General features: G+C 46.7%; 1 protein-coding gene and 2 pseudogenes across 3 annotated transcripts; 2 read left to right on the top strand and 1 right to left on the bottom strand.

Moving 5' to 3' along the window:
- Nucleotides 1-136: 136 nt before the first annotated feature.
- RPL18A (ribosomal protein L18a) lies at nt 137-3,380 on the bottom strand. The gene is made up of 5 exons (XM_081136239.1): nt 3,290-3,380; nt 1,880-2,059; nt 1,148-1,277; nt 460-569; nt 137-294 (listed from the first exon to the last, which is right to left on the bottom strand). Exons 1-5 carry the CDS (start codon nt 3,305-3,307, stop codon nt 202-204), a joined length of 531 nt encoding a protein of 176 aa, XP_080992365.1. The 5' UTR covers nt 3,308-3,380; the 3' UTR covers nt 137-201.
- Nucleotides 3,381-4,552: 1,172 nt separating this feature from the next.
- Nucleotides 4,553-7,253, top strand: LOC308556326 (WD repeat domain phosphoinositide-interacting protein 3 pseudogene; annotated as a pseudogene). Its single transcript has 2 exons — nt 4,553-4,582; nt 6,219-7,253. The product of its transcript is annotated as a WD repeat domain phosphoinositide-interacting protein 3 pseudogene (transcript).
- A 6,618-nt stretch (nt 7,254-13,871) lies between these two features.
- Nucleotides 13,872-14,092, top strand: LOC308555938 (dolichyl-diphosphooligosaccharide--protein glycosyltransferase subunit TMEM258 pseudogene; annotated as a pseudogene). The gene has a single exon. The product of its transcript is annotated as a dolichyl-diphosphooligosaccharide--protein glycosyltransferase subunit TMEM258 pseudogene (transcript).
- The last annotated feature ends 5,009 nt before the right edge of the window (nt 14,093-19,101 follow it).

Below are 19,101 nucleotides of genomic sequence, written 5' to 3'. Positions count from 1 at the left end.
CTGGGACCCCCCCCCCCTTCTGAATATCCTGCTGCCTGTGCCCCACTTGAGCAAGAATACCCCTCTCAGAGCAGAGAACTCATAGCTTGGCTGTGCCCTTTTGAGTTCTGCAGGGTGTGCAAAGAAAACAAATGTGTCTGAGCACCCCAGTTTTCCCAAGGAGTTTATTTGGACAGACCAGGGGACAGGGAGGCCCTGCATCTAAAAGAAGGTGTTGGGCCTCTTGGTGGTGAAGCGTGGCTTGTGCTGGCGACGAAGGACCCGGTGGGGCAACGGGAACTTGATCTTGGAGTCCTATGACAAAGAGAGGAAGGTGAGGGGGTGGAAGCCTCTTAACCTTGTCCTTCGAAAGGTCTACAGAGGTGTGGACATGCCCCACTGGGCTTCTGCGTCAGACCCAAGGCTAGGGGGAGCCCCCCCTCAGCCCAGCCTGCCCAGCAGGGGCCCCAGTGCACTCACATGGAACTGCTTGACTGCTGGTCGGCGGCACTTGCTGGCTGCAATCTCCTCCACCTTCATGATCTGGATTGAGTGGGCACGGGCACGGTGCCGGGCCCCCATGTCTCGGTCTGCAGGGAGCAGAGTGAACGTGCACTAGGGTTTCTGGGTGTTCCCCAAAACTCCTACTAGGTACCTACCTAGGAGCCCTAATCTCTCGACACCAGAAATGTAGAACCTCCCAATTCACTTTGAGGAGCACAGCCACAGCCCCCAAAGGCGACGAGATCCACTTGCTGTTAGCACCTGTTTAAACTGCTGCTACAACAAACAACAGTTCTTGGGTTTAGGTGCTTGGGTTTCAGCCCTTGTAGGTGGCCCACCCTGGGAGCACCTCGGGCCACTACAGGTTCCAACAATGGACAGGGGCTGGACCCAGTTATGGGTGGGAGCTGCATCTACATCAGAGGTTGACCCCAAAGGTTTTCTGCCAGGTTCCAGAAAAATGTGTTCCTGGGATATCCTTTCCATTTCTGCCCCCTAAGCAACCCTCCCACATCACCATCCTTGGGACCCCCCCCCCACACCCACAAAAGCCTCTTGCACTTGTCCTGCCTCAGTTTTAGGGGCAGGTGTCAGACTGAGCTGCAGATGTCTGTCAACGATGACTCTAAAAGGAAGAACCTGACTGTGGGACATGCCAGCTTACAGCACTGGGTGACGGCGCCTGCAGTGGTCAGGTCCCGATACTCCCGGTACATGTTGTGGGTGCCACTGCGGGAGTCATAGCGCAGCCAGATGCCAAAGTTCTTCACCCGAAGGGGAGATTTTTCAAACACCTGCCAAAAAGGAGACTGGCTGAGAGGAGAGTAGTAAGCAGACCTCTACCTGGCCCCTAACTTCACTGAGCCAATACCTCTACCCTTCCTGCTCCAAGCACAGTCCCTGAACCTTCAGACATCTGAGAGCAATCTGCTGTCCAGAGAAGTTTCCATGGCAGAAGTGGGGGGTGCAGAGCAGTCCAGGCCACTTCCCTCATGGGGACCAGGATAGGCCCCGACTCCTCCCAAATAGAACTCTCCAAGAAACAGCTGGGCTGAAAACGCAGCTGCCGCCCAGTCAGCCTCACGATGCAGTCCAGTGCCCATCATGGCAATGTGCCCAGGTGTCAACATCTCTTCTCCCTTTCACAGATGAGGTCCAGGGAAAGCGATGGCCTCAGCTGAGGTGCCCCAGCATGCCAGCCACGCCATCCCCAGGCCTTGGGCTTTCTCATTAAGAGCAGAGCAGTGAGACACCCATCCCATTATAATCTAAAGCCTGAACTACACCTGTGAACAGGACCAGGGCCTCTGAAGCATAGTAATCCTGTGGGGCCAGGGCTGCCCCATGGGAGGTGTAAGCCCACTCCAAACCCCACCCTGTCTTGGACACCTCATACCTGCCCACAGTAGACAATTTCCCCTGAAGATTTCTTCATCTTCTTCAGCTGAGACACAAAGTACCAGAAGCGGGACTTGGCAACGACATGGTTAGGTGCAAAGATGCGCATGCGGTAAAGGGGTGGTGTGCGGCACTTGGGGGTGGGCAGGCAGCGCCCCACCACCTTGTACTCTCGCAGCTGAAAGAGAATCAGGGGTGAGGTGGGACGAGCACCCAGGTAACTGTGGAGATGCCCCGCTCTTTCCCAAGACTGGTTGATGATCAGGGGATAGAAGAGGGAAAAGTCCCATCCCTGGGCTTCCATGTGGAATCCAGGTGATTGTGGGTCCCGCCACTGTCCAACCTTCCCCATAAAAGTGAGGGCAGTGGACTGTTTGCCCTGGCTCTGGGAAGCTGGGCAGAGCTATCAACCCCTGTCCCTCCCTTTCTCTTTATACTCGAGGGAAAAGTGGAGGCCTAGACTTGCAGCCTCAGGCTCAGGTCAGTCAGTCAACCTTCTCCCTCCACATCATCTCTGCAGCTCACATCTTGCCAAAGTTCTCTTTCACTCTGGGGCTGAGACAGTGACCAGCCTGGGATCTCATTGCCCACTCCGGGCAATACCAGGAGAACTCATTTCCCTCTCCAGCTCTGTGCTCCCTTCACAGCTGCCAGGCAACCTGTAGCTGCCTGAAATTTCCCACATGTTCAACGAGATTTGGGCTCCCAAGCAGAAGCTCCCTGTTTACATGGATGAGAAGATGAGGATGCCTGCCAAATCCAAGCCCTGCGATACAATAGAAAAGAGTCACCTACCTAAATGACTCGCCGTCAATTTATTAAGGTCAACAGAAGACAGCACCAAATACCACAAACTCGGCTCTCACCCGTTCTTAAAGAGACCGATGCAGTCCCTTTCCCAGCGTGGAAACTTAGGCTGGAAAGCTGTACATGACACCCCCCACCCTGTAATTCCCCAGGACCCACTCTTCTATCTCTGCATCATAGCGCCCTCTGATTTTGCCCAGGCCTTGCCACAGTGATAAGGCTCTCAATCTCCTCGTCAATTCGGGTTTATAACTTTCTTCTACTTCTCACAGCCATACTGGGGAAAAAAGGAACACTGTTGCCTCCCCCGCCCCACGTTCACTGTGCAATTGAGATTCGGAGACTCGACGAAGTCTGGTAGCACGAGCCTCCACAACGTGCAATGTCCCCGCGATCCCCGAGAGGGCCCGGTCAAGAACCGGCCTCCCCACGCGGCGCCCAGAGTGGCCGCCATGTTGGCTGCACCTCCGGGCAGCAGCACGCGACTGTACGGGTCCCATACGGGAGCGCGCACCACTGACTCGGCCCATAACCCCTCCTGGGTCCCTCGTTCGATCCACGACGCGTTCCCTCGCCCCCTCTCCTGTCCCGGCCGCCTTACCGTGCCCGAGGCCTTCATAGCGTCCTCCCCGCGTTCGCCACCACCCACAAAAGGAAGTATCTGCCCTCGCGCAGCCGCTCACCAAGACTTCTTTGCCGGAAGTCCCGCCCTCTCGAAGCTGCGGGTCCATTGGCTTCTTGGCCCAAAGCTCAACCAGATCTGTTTCTTCATTGGTTCTAGATACATCAATCTCTTTACAGCCTCGCCTTCCTTCGCGGCTAGACTACAACTCCCAAGAGGCAACGCGGACAGCCCTCACCTGTTCCGCCCCGGCCGTAAGGGTGGGTCGGCGCGTGCGGCACGCCGGGAGTGGCGGAGTTAGAGCTTTTCTCTTCCCGCGGAAGCTTATGTGTAAATGGAATCAGACCTCTGGTGGGCGTGGCATTTATGACACGAACGCCTCGCTTTTTCAGGTGGTGTGTTACCGAGATGTCGAGCCACAGACCTGAGAGTTCTTATTTGTAAAATGGGAGTAATACCATTGTTTTTCTCCTGGAAATGTGACAGCAATTAGATGCGATAACCCATGTAAAACGCCAGACACGGAGCAATTAACAAGTGGTAACATTCATTAAGTGTTAGGATGTTAGATATTACTATTATAGGGATCTGGTTTGTGTTTCGTAATAGCACATTCAAACCCCATCAGCTTTCCTCCAGCACAGATCCTGGGGCATCGTGAGGTGGAGGCGGGGGCGGGGGAGCTAGAATTGATCTAGGCTCAGGCCTCACCTTTGAGAGGCTCCTGCGAAAAGGCTGTCCTGGAGGAGGGACCAAAGATGGAAAAGGAAAGAACCACAAACAGCTCACGATTTCAGACTGTGAAGAAAAACAGAGGAAATAGGATGAATCGGAGGGTTTATTGGGGGAGAGGGGCTCTTGGAGAAGGTGACGGCTGAGCCCAGTTAGCATTTTTCTTTCCTTTTTTAAAATTAGGTAATTAATAGCTTCATTGACATACCATACCATAACCCCCTCCTGGGGTTCACATACCATACAGTTCACCCATTTAAATTGTACAATTCAATGGTTTTTTACTACCATTTATTCAGAGACACAGATTCATATACTTAGTATATGAATAGTTGTGCAGCAATCACCATAAAATTTAGAACATTTCCAGCATCCTCCAAAGAAGCCCCTCACCATTAGCAGTCACCTTCCATTCCCTCCCGCTCCCCAGCCCTAGACTACTAGGAACCTGTTTTCTGCCACTATGGACTTGCCTATTCCAGATATTTTACGTTATTGGAATCAGACAAAATGAGGTCTGTTCCGATTGGCTTCTTTCAGGTAACGTTTTCAAGGTTCATTCCCGCTGTATCATGGCTCAGTAACTTCATTTCTTATTACTGCTGAATAATATTCCATTGTATGAATATATCTTGTTTATCCACTCATCAGTTGATGGACATTTGGGTGGTTTCCACTTTTTGGCTATTGCAAATAATGAGATGACATTTGCATGCAAATCTTTTCTGTCAATATATGCTTTCATTTCTCTTGGGTATATAGCTAGAAGTGGAATTGCTGGGCCATTCAGTAATTCTATAACCTTTTGAGGAACTGCTAGATCATTTTCTAAAATACCTGCATCATGCCCGACTGGCATGGCTCAGTGGTTGAGCATCGACCCATGATCCAGGAGATTGAGGTTCGATTCCCAGTCAGTACAGGAGGCAGCCAATCAATGACTCTCATCATTGATGTTTCTATCTCTCTCTCCCTCTCCCTTCTTCTCTCTGAAATCAATAAAAACATATTAACAAAATAAAAATAAATAAAATGCCTGCATCATTTTACAATCCCATCATCAGTCTATGAGGGTTCCAACTTCACATCCTAACCAACACTTTTTATTATTTGTCTTTTTTATTATAACCATCCTAGTGGGTGGGAAGTGGTTTTGATTTGCTTTTCTTTGATGACTAATGTTGGGCATCTTTTCATGTGCTTAATGGCCATATGTATATCTTCTTTGGAGAAATGTCTATTCAAATTCTTTGTCCATTTTATTTATTTATTTATTAAATATATCTTTATTGATTTCAGGGAGAGGGAAAGAGAGAGATAGAAACATCAATGATGAGGGAGTCGTCATTGATCTGTTGCCTCCTGCACGCCCCCTACTGGGGATCAAGCCTGCAACCCGGGCAGGTGCCCTGACGGGGAATTGAACCCTGATCGCCTGGATCCTAGGTCGATGCTCAACCGCTGAGCCACGCCCGGCCTGGCTCTTTGTCCATTTTAAATGAGGTTTTTAAAAATTATTGAGCTGTAAGAGCTCTTTATATATTCTATAGATACATAGTTCCTTATCAGGTACATGACTTGCAAACTTTTTCATTCTGTGAGTTATCTTTTGACCATCTTAAAATTATTTTTAATTCCCCTCTTTCACTTTCTTGGTTGCATCCTTTGAGGCACAAACATTTTTAATTTTGATGAAGTCCAATTTATCTTTTTTTCTTTTATTGCTGTGCTTTGGATGTCATATTTAAGAAACTGTTGCCTAATCCAAGGTTATGAAGTTTCTGTTTACATTTTCTTAAGAATTTTTATTTTTAGCTTTTATATTTAGGTATTTGATCCATTTAATTAATTTTGCATATGGTATGAGACATGGGCCCAACCAACTTCATTCTTTCACGTGTGGATATACAGTTGTTCCAACCATTTGTTGAAAGATTATATTCCCCCTTTGAATTATGTCATTGAAAATAAATGTGTTTATTTCTGGATTTTTAATTCTATTCCACTGATCTGTATGTCTCGCTTTATGCCAGTACCACTGTTTTGATTACTGCAGCTTTGTAGTCAGCTCTGAATTGGAAAGTGTGAATTCTCCAATTTTGATCTTCCTTTTTAAGATAAAAAAGCCTAGCCTGGAGGCGGCCTGACGGGACCCAGCGCCTGGCCTCCCCGCAAGGTAAACCTCCCGCAGTGCAACGCACACGGCAACGGGCTGCTCTATGCTGGCTTCAACCAGGACCACGGATGCTTTGCATGTGGGATGGAAAGTGGATTCCAAGCCTATAATACCAATCCACTAAAAGAAAAAGAGAAACGAGAGTTTCTGGAAAGAGGAGTAGGCCATGTTGAAATGTTATTTCGCTGCAACTGTTTAGCTTTAGTTGGTGGTGGGAAAAAGCCAAAATATCCTCCCAACAAAGTGATGATCTGGGATGACCTGAAAAAGAAGACTGTTATTGAAACAGAATTTTCTACGGAAGTCAAGGCAGTCAAATTGCGGTGAGACAGAATTGTGGTTGCTTTGGACTCTATGATTAAGGTGTTTACTTTCAGACACAATCCCCACCAATTGCACGTCTTTGAAACCTGCTATAACCCTAAAGGCCTCTGTGTCCTGTGCCCAAACAGTAACAACTCCCTCCTGGCCTTCCCTGGTACACACACGGGCCACGTGCAGCTCATGGACCTGGCCAGTGCCAAGAAGCTGCCCGGTGGACGTTCCTGCCCACGAGGGCCTTCGGAGCTGCATTGCTCTCAACCTGCAGGGAACAAGAATTGCAGCTGCATCAGAAAAAGGGACCTTTATCAGAGTATTGCATACCTCATCAGGGCATTTGATCCAGGAGCTATGAAGAGGATCTCAAGCAGCTGACATTTACTGCGTCAACTTCAATCAGGACTCATCCCTCATCTGCGCGTCCAGTGACCACGGCACAGTGCATATTTTTGCTGCTGAAGATCCAAAAAGGAATAAAGAGTCTAGTTTGGCTTCAGCCGGTTTCCTTCCAAAATACTTCAGTTCCAAGGGGAGTTTTTCCAAGTTTCAGGTTCCCCCAGACTCTCCATGCATTTGTGCCTTTGGAACAGAGCCAAACGCTGTCATTGCAATCTGTGCAGATGGCAGCTACTACAAATTCCTGTTCAGCCCAAGGGGAAGTGCATCTGGGAGACCTACGCCCAGTTTCTAGAAACGACCGACGACAAGCTGTGACTTCACCCGAGTGTAATCAACGCCCACAGCTGAGTGCCCCAGAGTGCTGAGCGTGCCCCTCAAACTCCTGGGGCTGGTGCCAGCACCCTTGGGCCTTGTGGGTAATGGGCTGGAGGGACCGTCCGGGAACCTTGGTCTCGAAGCCATATGCAGTTGTCTGTTTTCCTCAGCAAGGCCTCGCATTTCCAGTGTTAAAGGAAGAGTCGTCGAGGCACCGTAGACACTCACGTGGCTCTGAGCAGCTGGCGCCTGACTGCTGGCTTGTTACCTGCATTTCAGCTGTGACACTAGCTTAACGGTTCACTGCTTCCTCCCACCTATTGTCAGGGCTCCGTACAAACTTAGGGGCTGGGTTGAGAAAAGGGTGGACAAATCGAAATTTGTTATTGGCAACAGATTCCATCATTTTCACTGAGTCTGTAATGGGGAGATGAACAGATGTGTTAATGTTAGTTTTTACATTATAACCAGATTTAAATAGAATAGTAATACCAGCAGCTTGCCTTAGAAAAGGAGGGAGGAATTTTCTCCATCTGAACATGAAGAAAGGAGAGAGCTGTGTCAGAGAACACAGGTGGGCATTTCCCTCGCGAGTCCTGCGCCGTGGTCCTCTCTGTGCCTGTTGCCTGTGGTTGGCCGTGTCGTGCTGGCGTCCTGTCTTTCTGCTGCAGCTGTTGGGACTGAGGCCAGCGCCAGGCCTACCCTGTGGGTCCGCGCTCTGTGCATCCCATGGGGTCTCCTGGTGAAACTCCCGGTGAAAACAGTCTCCCCATTGTGTGCAGGGAACGGAGTAACGCATATACTTTAAAAATTAGTCCTAGAAGAAAGCATCTCTTAATTTAGAGGATATGGAGGGAAATGTTTGACGTCTCAACAAAGCAGAGCCCCTTCCACTCCGTCTCACCTCCCTTTTCTCTCCCCAGTGTTTGTAAGGAGAGCTGCACACTAACATTTTGAGGATGAAAGGCACATAACTTTTTTTAACATTTGGTAACTAAAATAGGTTATGAGCCCGGCCGGGCATAGCTCAGCGGTTGAGCATCGACCTAGGATCCAGGCGATCGGGGTTTGATTCCCAGTCAGGGCACATGCCCGGGTTGCGGGCTCGATCCCCAGTCGGGGCATGCAGGAGGCAGCCGATCAATGACTCTCTCATCACTGATGTTTCTATCTCTCTCTCCCTCTCCCTTCCTCTCTCCGAAATCAATAAAGATATATTTTTGAAAAAATAATAAATTAAAAAAAAAAATAGGTTATGAGCTCAATGTTAGTACTACTTGAGGACTATTTGATTTTTCTTAATTTCCCTTTAAAGAAACCTAATTTAAGGTTTTGATTTCAGGTTGCAAACATTTAAAATCTGCAGCAGCAAGTTCTCTGTTTTGCCATTTCTTTTACTGTCATGTAATCAGCTAACTTTGTATGTGGGTTTCAGTGTAAAGTGTGCATGTTCCTTTCATGTGTACTTAATCATGAAATTTTAATTTTGCACACTTATTTTTAATGTTTCTTTTAAATAAAAGTGACTAATTTTGTTGTTAAAAAAAAAAAAAAAAGGCTAGTCTGGCCCAGCTGGCGTGGCCCATCAGTTGAGCATCAACTTATGATCCAGGAGATGGCAGGATTCCCAGTCAGGGCACATGCCTGGGTTCCCGGCTCCATCCCCAGTGGGGGGCATGCAGGAGGCAGCCAATCAATGACTCTCATTGATGTTTCTATCTCTCTCTCTCCTTCTCCTTTCCTCTCTCTGAAATCAATAAAGACATATATTCAAAAAAATAAATAAATAAAGGCTAGCCTGGGTCCCTTGAATTTTCATATGAATTTTAGGATCAGCTTGTCAATTTCTGCAAAGAAGCCAGCTGAGATTTTGATAGGGACTGCATTGACTCTTTACATCAATTTGGGGAGGATTGTCATTTTAATAACACGACATCCACCATTTTACTTTTGTTTTTCTATATCTCATGTCTTTTTGTCGTCATTTCTCTATTCTTCCTTTACGACTTCCTATTGCGTGAACTGACTCTTTTCTAGTGTAACATTTTAATTCCTTTAATGATTTTTTTCAGTATATTTTTTGAGTCATTTCCTTAGTGGTTACTCTAGGGCTGAACATATACATCTTAACTTAGAATCTACTTCAGATTTATGGAGCCTTAATTTTAATGACATATAGAAATGTGACTCCTATATAGCTCATTTCCTCTTCCCCTTTTGTGCAATTATTGTTACTATTGTGCTATTATTGTTATACATACCACATCTACATATGTTATAAATGCCCATAATACATTGTTATAATTATTACTCTATACAACTGTATGTCTGTTGAAGAAGCAGACAGTAGAAGAGGGTAAGTTTATATCTATAGAGTTTCTCTATAAATTAATGTTTTCCTTTTGAATTTCTGGTCCTCTTCATTAGTTTTCATGAATTAATTACTACCTGGTGTCATTTCCTTATTCCAATACAGCTTTGCTTTCCCACCTCCTTTGTGCTGTTATTTTCAAATATACATGTTATAAGCCCAGCAATACAATTAATATATTTAGGGTGTCCCAAGAAATGTATACGCACTTTGAATGATTATAATCAGTGTTTAACATACAGTTTATTTTCAAAATGTAAACGAATCTACAGACACGAATAATTTTTTTGTCAACGCCTGTTTTCAAACTGTTCTGGGCCAGGCACTGCTGATAACTTGAAGCAATGGAATTGCAACATCGAGACCATTTCATTCTGTCTTTGTGCGGCCTCAACTCATCAACTGTTGCCAGTTTTGTACCGTAAACTTTATCTCTTTATCTCCCCACAAAAAAATCTAGTGGATAAATTTTCTTTGTTCAGAGCTTAGTCTGGCTTCACCCATTATTTCAAATCAGTTAAACCTGAAAAAGAGTGAAAATTAAGTGAGTTATCAGCTGTTAAAGTGTGCATACACTTTGGGGGGACACTTTGAATAATGATAAAGGCAGTGTTTGTACTTCAACTGCGTTTTCAAACTTCCAGCATTTTAGGATGAATTTCCTTTGTTCCAAGCTTAGTTTGGCTGAAAAGAAAGAAACATCAATTGAGCTATCAGCTGTTGACGTGTGTATACATGTCTTTGGGACACCCTGTATTTTTATACAACTGCTTGTTGAATAAGTTGAGACAGAAGGAGAAGCAATGAATTTATGCTCTCTTTTATACTTACGGAATTACCTTTATCTGTACTTGCTCTGGTCCCCTCCCTGTGCAGGCGGCCAGGCTACGGAGGATGCCATCAGGATGACACTGCTGCCAGGATTCACTAGGTAGCAGCAGAGCCCTGTTCTGTCTCTGCCTGGCCTGCCCCTGGAGGGGCCTTGGCTGCTATGGGGCAGACACAGGTTAGAATCCCACTGATAGTTTCCTGGTGCAAGGAGACTTGGGCCCTCAATCCCCTCACCCCTAAGATGAAGCTAATAATAGTTCCCAGCTGGTAGGGTTGTTGTGAGATTTAAATGGCATAATTGTTAGGACTGGGAGGCAGGAGTCCTGCCGTTGCTGGTTGTGCCCCTCCCTTTGCGTGTGAACTCAGGGCTCTGGGCCTCAGTTTCCCCAGACTATGTGGAGTAAATGGTGGGTGGAAAGAGGTCCTGAAAAACTCAGGGCTGGGCCTGGGGTACAAATTAAGTGCCCCAGGGAAAGCAGGAGAGGAGCCAAAGGAGGGTAAGTAGTGAGGACAGAGAAGTTGAAGGGAGTGGGGAGGAGGAGGGAGGAGGGAGGAGGGAGGAGGGAGGAGGGAGGAGGGAGGAGGGAGGAGGGAGGAGGGAGGAGGGAGGAGGGAGGAGGGAGGAGGGAGGAGGGAGGAGGGAGGAGGGAGGAGGGAGGAGGGCGGGCCCCAACCTTGGTTCCTGGCACTTCTTTCTCCAAGGCCTTTGTCAGCGTGACTTACCCTGCACTGGAGAGGACTTTTGTGTTCTGCCTACTGTTTGTTTAAAAGCTTTTTTAAATTTTAACTTTTTGGCTCCCTGCTGTGCCCCCTGACTCATGGTCTTGCTCCAGTGCACACCCCTCCCTTCTGACCCACCCAGCCTCCAGCCAGCAAGAATACAAGCCACAGGAATACAAGCTGGTCCTGGACCTCAGCCCACAGTCCAAGCCCTCCCATTCTGCTCACCCACTTTTCCATCTTGGCTTACTGGCACCTCCATCCTTCCAGGGCTCACCTGGCTGGAGTTCTGCTCCAGTCCCTTTGTCCTCAAAACACCCCCAAGCCACCCACTCCCCTGTACCCTGGTTGCCAACCCACCCAGACTCTGGCCTCCTGTCCCCAGTTGTCCCTGCTCCCAACCCTGGGGAGTGCATTCATTCATTCATTCATTCATTCATTCATTCATTCATTCATTCATTCATTCATTCACACTGGGGACACAGCCCTGATCAGGACAACCAAAAACTCCAGCCCTGGGGGGAACTGACATACGAATGGGGTAAATGAACAAAAACAAGATAACTAAAAAATATATGTATCTGGGCAGAGTGATACGTGCTAGGGAGAAAAATAAAGTGAAGAAGGGGTTCCTGTGAGCTCCAAGCAGCGTCTTCCCCACCCCAGCTGGGGCCCAGACCGCTTTCTTCTTTGCTCAGCTTGATGCGGGGGGTCTTAGGGCATTGTCAAAAGGGGCAGCAAAGCAAGCTGGAACCTCTTCCTTCCTGTCGCTTTAGCTTCCAGCCTCAATTCCCCCTTTGTAAATGGGGGTCACAGCACACTCCTCTGAGACTGTTTCAGGATTCAACGAGCTGCACGTGCTCAGCTGTGGCGGCTGCCTGGCGGCGCCCCGCCCAGCACTTGATCGGTGTTTGCTGTTGTCATTAACAGGGTTGTTTTGGTTCATGGTCAACCCCTGAACAACAGCTCCACCAGTTCCATTTTCTCTCCCATCCCATGTGGTTACATATATTTTCTTTTTTTAATGAAACCCTTTTTAAACACTATTAACAAATACAAAATTCGACAGGCACAAAAGGTAAAAGCTGTAAACTAAGCCTCCCTCTTTGGCTGATCGTGGCTCTCCGGGACCCTGCTGAGAGGCCAACAGGGGAACGAGTTACCCGTGTTTCCATGCAGAGTCTACACGCAGGAATCTATACCAGCTCCCCTCTTTCTGTACAGACCAACCCTGCCTTCCTTCACAAAGCCTCCCCACGGGTCAGCGCTGCGCCCCCCATTCCTTTGCCCAGCTGCCCACCGTTTCACGCTGAGAATGGCGGCAGTTAGCCGGCAGCTCCTCTGTAGCTGGGCGTTTAGGCCTTTCCAGCTGGTTGCTGGCACACAGAGTGCTTAAGGTGAGTAAAAAACCCTGTATCGGTATCTTTGCTGGAAGGCTCATTTGCTTAAAGGAGACTTGCTGGGTCCCAGGGCAATTCCCTCCACTCCTGACAGCAGCAAATGAAAATGTGTTTCTGTGCACCCTTGAGAATACGTTGAGTTGTCACGCTTTTTTCTCTGTGTCAATCTGACAGGTGGATTTCTTCCTCTCCTTCCTACCCATCTTTTCAACTTCATTGAAGTATAATTGGAATACACTAAATTGCACATTAAAATTTCTTTAAATTTATTTTTCAATTACAGTTGACATACAATATTATATTAGTTTCAGATGTACTACATAGCTTTTAGATATTTATATAACTTACGAATTGATCCCCCAGACACCATACATAGTTATTACGATATTATTGACTATAGTCCCTGTGCTGTGTTTTGCATCTCTGTGACTTCTTAGCCCCTTCACCTTTTTCACCAAGCCTCCAACCCCTCCCATTTGGCGACCATCAATTAGTTCTCTGTATCTGTGAGTTTGTTTCCATTTTGTTTGTTCATTTATTGCTATTTAGAGTCTACATATAATATATTGCACATATTTTAAATCCACACTTTACACCATTTTGACACAGGTATAAATCTAGAAAACCATGACTATAATCGAGATTAATTTTCATGTTAAAAAAAGATTAATTTGCATGTTCCAGAATTTTATATGTAAGCTTTGTGCTCGCTTCATTCGCTCTGCATGGTGGTTCCAAGAATGCTCCATGTTGGCACATGTATCAATAGTTTGTTCCCTTCTATTATTGAGTCTCCGCCAATGTATGGCTGGACCATGGGTTTTTCGTCTATTTACCTGCTGAATATTTGGGTTGTTCTCAGTTTAGAACTATTACAAATAAAACTACTACAAATGTTCACTTATTAGTCATAGGGACAACTGCTGTAATCTCTCTGAATACATATGAGTGGAATGGCTGGGTCATGGGGTAATTCTATGTTTAACTTTAAGAAACTGCCAAACTGGCTCTGACTGGTGTGACTCAGTTGGTTGGGTGTGGTCCCGTGCACCAAAAGTTTCCTGGTTCCATTCTGGTCAGGGCATGTACCTGGCTTTGAGGCTCAATCCCCAGTAGGGGTGTGCAGGAGGCAGCTCTCATATCGATGTTTCTCTCTCTTTCCCTCTCCCTCTCTCTCTAAAAATCAATAAAAAATCTTAAAAGCTCTTGTGCCTGAACAGCGCACTGGCTCCTTCTGTGTTTTTCTGGTGGTGGAGCGGCAGATTACCCCGTGCCCAGCAAAATGGAGCGCAAGGCATGAGCAGATACTCCAGCCCAGTGAAGCCAGCCGACTTCCCCCATCTGACTGCGGTGCTGTTGGCGACTGGCACGTTCTTCACCACCTCGATCTTCGTTTCTGTGGTCACTTCCACCAAGTACATGCAGGACATCTCAAAGAGCTCCTCATCTTGGTGGCCTCACTCTTCATGGGCTTTGGGGTCCTCTTCCTGCTGCTTTGAGTTGGCATCCATGTGTGAGCTCCCAAGGGTTCCAACCAGGCAGCTTCACTGAATCCTTGTTTTTGTAAATTAATTTTTTTACTATTGCTGGAAGTGTCCTGACTGCTGCTCACAATAAAGGCAGACGTGTGACAAAAAAAAAAAAAAAAGAAGGAAAGAAAAGAAAGAAGAAAGAAAGAAAGAGAAAGAAAGAAAGAAAGAAAGAAAGAAAGAAAGAAGAAAGAAAGAAAGAAAGAAAGAAAGAAAGAAAGAAAGAAAGAAAGAAAGAAAGAAAGAAAGAAAGAAAGAGAGATAAGCTGTTCTCCACAATGGCTGCACCATTTTGCATTCCCACCAGCAATACAAACACCAACACACGTTATTGCCTGTCTTTCTCATTTTGTGGGAAAGTATTCTAGTGTGTGTGAGCTAGTATCTCATGGTGGTTTGGATTTGCATTTCCCTGATGGCTAATGATGTTGAGCATCTTTTCATATACTTGTTGGCCATTCATATATCCTCTTTGGTGAAGTGTCTGTTCAAATCTTTTGCCCATTTTCTTATTGAGTTTCTTGTCTTTTATCATGGATTTGTAAGAGTTGTTTATATATTCTGGATATAGGTATTTTGCTTATTTAATGTATGCTTTGCAAATATTTTCTCCTGAACTATGTTTTGTCTTTCTGTTTTCTAAGTGGTGTCTTTGGAAGAGCAAAATGATGAAGTCTAATTATCAACTTTTTCTTTCTTTTTTATTTATTTATTAACTTTTGGAAAGAGAGAAGAAGGGGAGGGAGAGAAACATCGATTTGTTGTTCCACTTATTTATGCACTCATTGGTTGATTCTTGTATGTGCCCTGACCAGGGATCTAACCTGAAACCTTGGCATATCGGGATGACACTAACCAACTGAGCTACCCAGCCCCGGCTTCAATTTTTCTAACTAAAAAAAAGTTGCCTACTCCAACTCTGTAAAGATTTGCTTTTTTTTTTTTTTAATGCAACTGCATTTTTAAAAAAAATATGTGTTTCAAAGAGAGGAAGGGAGAGGTGGAGAGAGATATAGAAACATCAATGATGAGAGAGTCATTGATCGGGTGCCTCCTGAACGCCCCCTACTGGGGATCGAGCCTGAAACCCCAGCATGTGCCCTGACCGGGAATCAAACCATGATCTCCTGGATCCTAGGTTGATGCTCCACCACTGAGCCACACCGGCCAGGTGCTGCTCTTATTTTTTTTTTCTAGAAGCTTACAGTTTTAGGTTTTACATTCAGGTCTGTGATCCACTTTGAGTTAATTTTGTGTATGGTGTTAGGTAAGGATAAAAATTAGTTGTTTTCTGTATGATGGCCAGTTGTTCCAAAACCATTGGCTTAAAAGACTTTCCTTTCCTCCATTTAATTGCCTTAGTATCTGTGTCACAAATCAACTGGTTATATTTATATGGGTCTATATCTATTCTGTTTTTCTGATCTATATGTCTAAATTTTCACCAATACTAAATTGTCTTAGTTACAATAAACCCTCAATTTTGCAGACCCCAATTTAATGGACAAAATTTCTGGTCCATATGTCATATGTGAAAATTAACACTCTATTAATTTTAAAATGCTTTTAACCAAGATTTCCTTATAATTAAATTAACAGGTTATTTTTTGTTATTAATTCATTGTTATTTTTAACAAATTTTAGCAAACAGGCCATACGTTGGGGAAAAAAACACTGTAGTAATTTTGCTGACATAAATAAATATTACCTATCTACAATTATAGTCTATATATTTATTTTCTTTTTGTGTTAACCCTCACCTGAGGATATTTTTTCCATTGATATGTATTTATTTATTTATTTATTTATTTATTTATTTATTTATTTATAGAGAGAGTGGAAGAGTGGAAGGGGGGGAGACAGAGAGAGAAACATCGATGTGAGAGAGACATTGATTGGTTACCTCCTGCAATCGCCCTGACTGGGCAGGGATCGAGCCTGCAACTGAGTGAGGTCCGTGCCCTTGACTGGAATCGAACCCACCATTCTTCAGTCCGTGGGCCGATGCTCTAACCATTAAGCCAAACTGGCTAGGGCTGGTCTACAATGTTTAAATCCAAGAGTCACCACTCATAAACAATGTTCTGTGAATGATTAGCATCTGATCACACCGCATCACATGTGCTAATTGGTTCTGTTGTCGTATGGCGTGTGTGACCACAAGCGTGACTTTCTGCAGCAGTTTTTTTAATATGTTTTTTATTGATTTCAGAGAGAGGAAGGGAGAGGGAGATAGAAACATCAATGATGAGAGAGAGTCATTGATCGGCAGCCTCCCGCACTCCCCCCACTGGAAACTGAGCCCGAAATCCAAACATGTGCCCTGAAGGGAATCAAACCATGGTCTCCTGGATCATAAGTCGACGCTCAACCACTGAACCACACCTGCCGGGCTCTGCAGCAGTTTTAACACATGCTGGTGGATGTTCAGACTTGAGCTAAGCCACTCCCCAGCCATGTGCATTTGTTTACTCGTGGTGACCGGTGAATGCACACATTTACTGGACCTATTCAGTATAAATTTAAAATTACTGTAATACATATAGAAAACTTTTCTGTGAAATAAACTTTTCATACATACTTAATTTTAATTATACAAATGTGTCTACGTAAGTAAAAACAGGTAAACTAACTAATTTGTCAATTTTTTAACATACACACTTGGTTGTGCGTTTGATTCCCAGTTGGGGAGCTTTTTACCAATTTCTTTTGTTACTCTTTGACATATTTATGGGCTTTTTTACCAGCAGAAAAATTGGGATGTTTGTATCACTGAAGTTTTTAATTTGCTCTTGGGCAAGTCCTGGGCTTTGCCTCCTCGGAAAGTCCTGATGGAGCCTTCATGAGCCCTTCTCTGGAGCTGAGGGTGCCACCTTTGTCTTGACCCTGTTTCCCTCCTGCTCATTTTAAAATACCACAGTGACCATAATACCAGAGTTGCAGGGGCCTAGAGACTCCCTGTCCTTCCCGGAGGCAGGAGCCTCCATCTCAGGGCAAGGGACGGGAGTGTGTATATGTTTGCATTTCTCTCTGCTGAAGGCACTCAGGAAGTGAAAGAAAAATACTAAGCCCCCACATAGCACTTCCTGCCACAAGCCTGCTGTGGCTCCCACTGTGCTCTGTCTTTCTTCCACCCACGAGGCCCCACTGGTGCTGCTAAACAAGTCTTGGCACATTGTGTCTCGGCCACCCTGCCCTTCTCAGGAGCACTCTGACCTTAGCCAGCCCCCCAGACTTTGCCTGGGCTGTCCCCTCTGCTGGAACTCCCCACACATCCACATCACTCTCTGGCTAAACTTACCTGTCCTTGGATTTTAGTATCAAAGTCGCTTCTTCTAGAAAGACTTCCCAGCCTTTCCTAGCAGCCTGGTCCTAAGGGCCACTGCAACAACTCATGGGTAGAATAGGCTTGTTTACTGTCATTTTCCTCACGAGACTGTCAGCTCACCACTCAGAGGGTGTGTCTGCTGTGTTCCCTGCAGTGTCCTCAGTACCCTGCCCAATAAGTATCTGTGGGTGATTGAATTAAAATCAACAAAATACATACCCAAGCCGTTTTGGGGCCAGAACTTGTAATAGGATTACAGAGATGAAAGAATCCTCTAAAATCTCTCCCCAAATTTCTTTCTGCGGTTCATATCCCATTAAAGACACTGGCCCGGGTCTCACCTGGATGCTGCCCTGGTCTCCAGCTCCCTTCACTCAAGATAGCCTCCTGGGGGGGCGGGGGGACAGGGGTGTGTGTTAAACAATCAATCACACCCTGCCCTGCTGCCCACCCTTTGTCCCCCTCCCTCCTCACCTCCTCCTTCCCGATGGGCCTCCTCTGCTCCTTAAACTGCTTAACTCATTCCCACCTCAGGGCTTTTGTCCTTGTAGGGCCCTCTGCCAGGAGAGCTCTTTTGTCCTGCCTCAGATCCCACCCGGATGGGTCCTGGCCTTTGCACAGAGTCCCATTAAGCCCTCGCCTGTCCCTGTCCTGTCAGCTGGTTTTCTGTGTTCTCCATAATGATGAATTGCCTCCCTGCCAGAGAGATGATGAGGTGTGCCCTCGGGCAGGCCCAGCTGCCTGGTTTTCACTGTTGCTAGGGCTGGGCATTGGGCACTGTGCACAGAGGGGGGCCAGGAAGGAGAACTTGAGGGTCTCCTGAGAGAAATACATGGAAGGAGAACTTGACCTTTGCCTGGGACAACTTCCTGGCCTCCTTCTTGGGAAGATCCAGCCCAGTTCCCTTCCCTGGGTGTAAAATTAGTTCCTCTGGGTGCCAACCCACACATGCCACGGATGGGTAAACTGAGGCCTAGGGAGACAGGGTATTGCTAGGGCCCCACAGAAAGTGGGTCCAGTACCTGCTGAGATCCCTGTGTGACCTGAGCCCTCCTCTGTGCTGTCATCCCTTGGGTCTGGGGTCCCCAGTGGCCTGTTTGAGCAGGGCTGCTGCTGTGCAGGTTTCCGGTACTTTCTGCCCCTCCCCAGCTGGGCTCTCTCACCTCCCCGCCCCCGTCCCCCACAAGGCCATGACTTTCGGTAAATGACAACCGCTCAGGAAGCAGAGGGGCCCACACAGGAAAGAGCCCAGTGGGACTTTCCTTCCACTGCCACCCAGCCCTGCCCTCCCATCGCTGGCCCCGGGTCCCCACCTGCCAGGTAAGATCTCGTTGGTGCTACAGGGCTCTGGCCAGGCCCAGGGTGGGTGACGGTTGTGTCTGGGTATGTCAGGACAGATGGAGTGTGCTGTGACAGCAAAGGCAAATTTGCCTTCCAGGCCCCCAAGGAAAGCTGCTAGACTGATGTGAGCTTGGATGGATGGCTGTGTGGTCTCTGGCAAAGCGCTCTGGTCTGTGGGCCTCAGCTTTGTCTGGCATAAAATGAGGCTTCACGTTCTCAGCTTTGGGAACCTGAATGAATCACTGTGCACTTGCCTGCGGCTAGTTCAGCAGCCACCGGGAAACAGTTCCCAGCCCAGACCCACCCAGCCCCCGGGGCCAGAGCCCAG

The sequence above is a fragment of the Miniopterus schreibersii genome, assembly GCF_964146895.1.
Source record: "Miniopterus schreibersii genome assembly, chromosome: 4".
Taxonomy (NCBI): domain Eukaryota; kingdom Metazoa; phylum Chordata; class Mammalia; order Chiroptera; family Miniopteridae; genus Miniopterus; species Miniopterus schreibersii.
The sequence above is the reverse complement of the archived record's forward strand: the minus strand, read 5'-3'. Positions and strand labels throughout refer to the sequence as shown.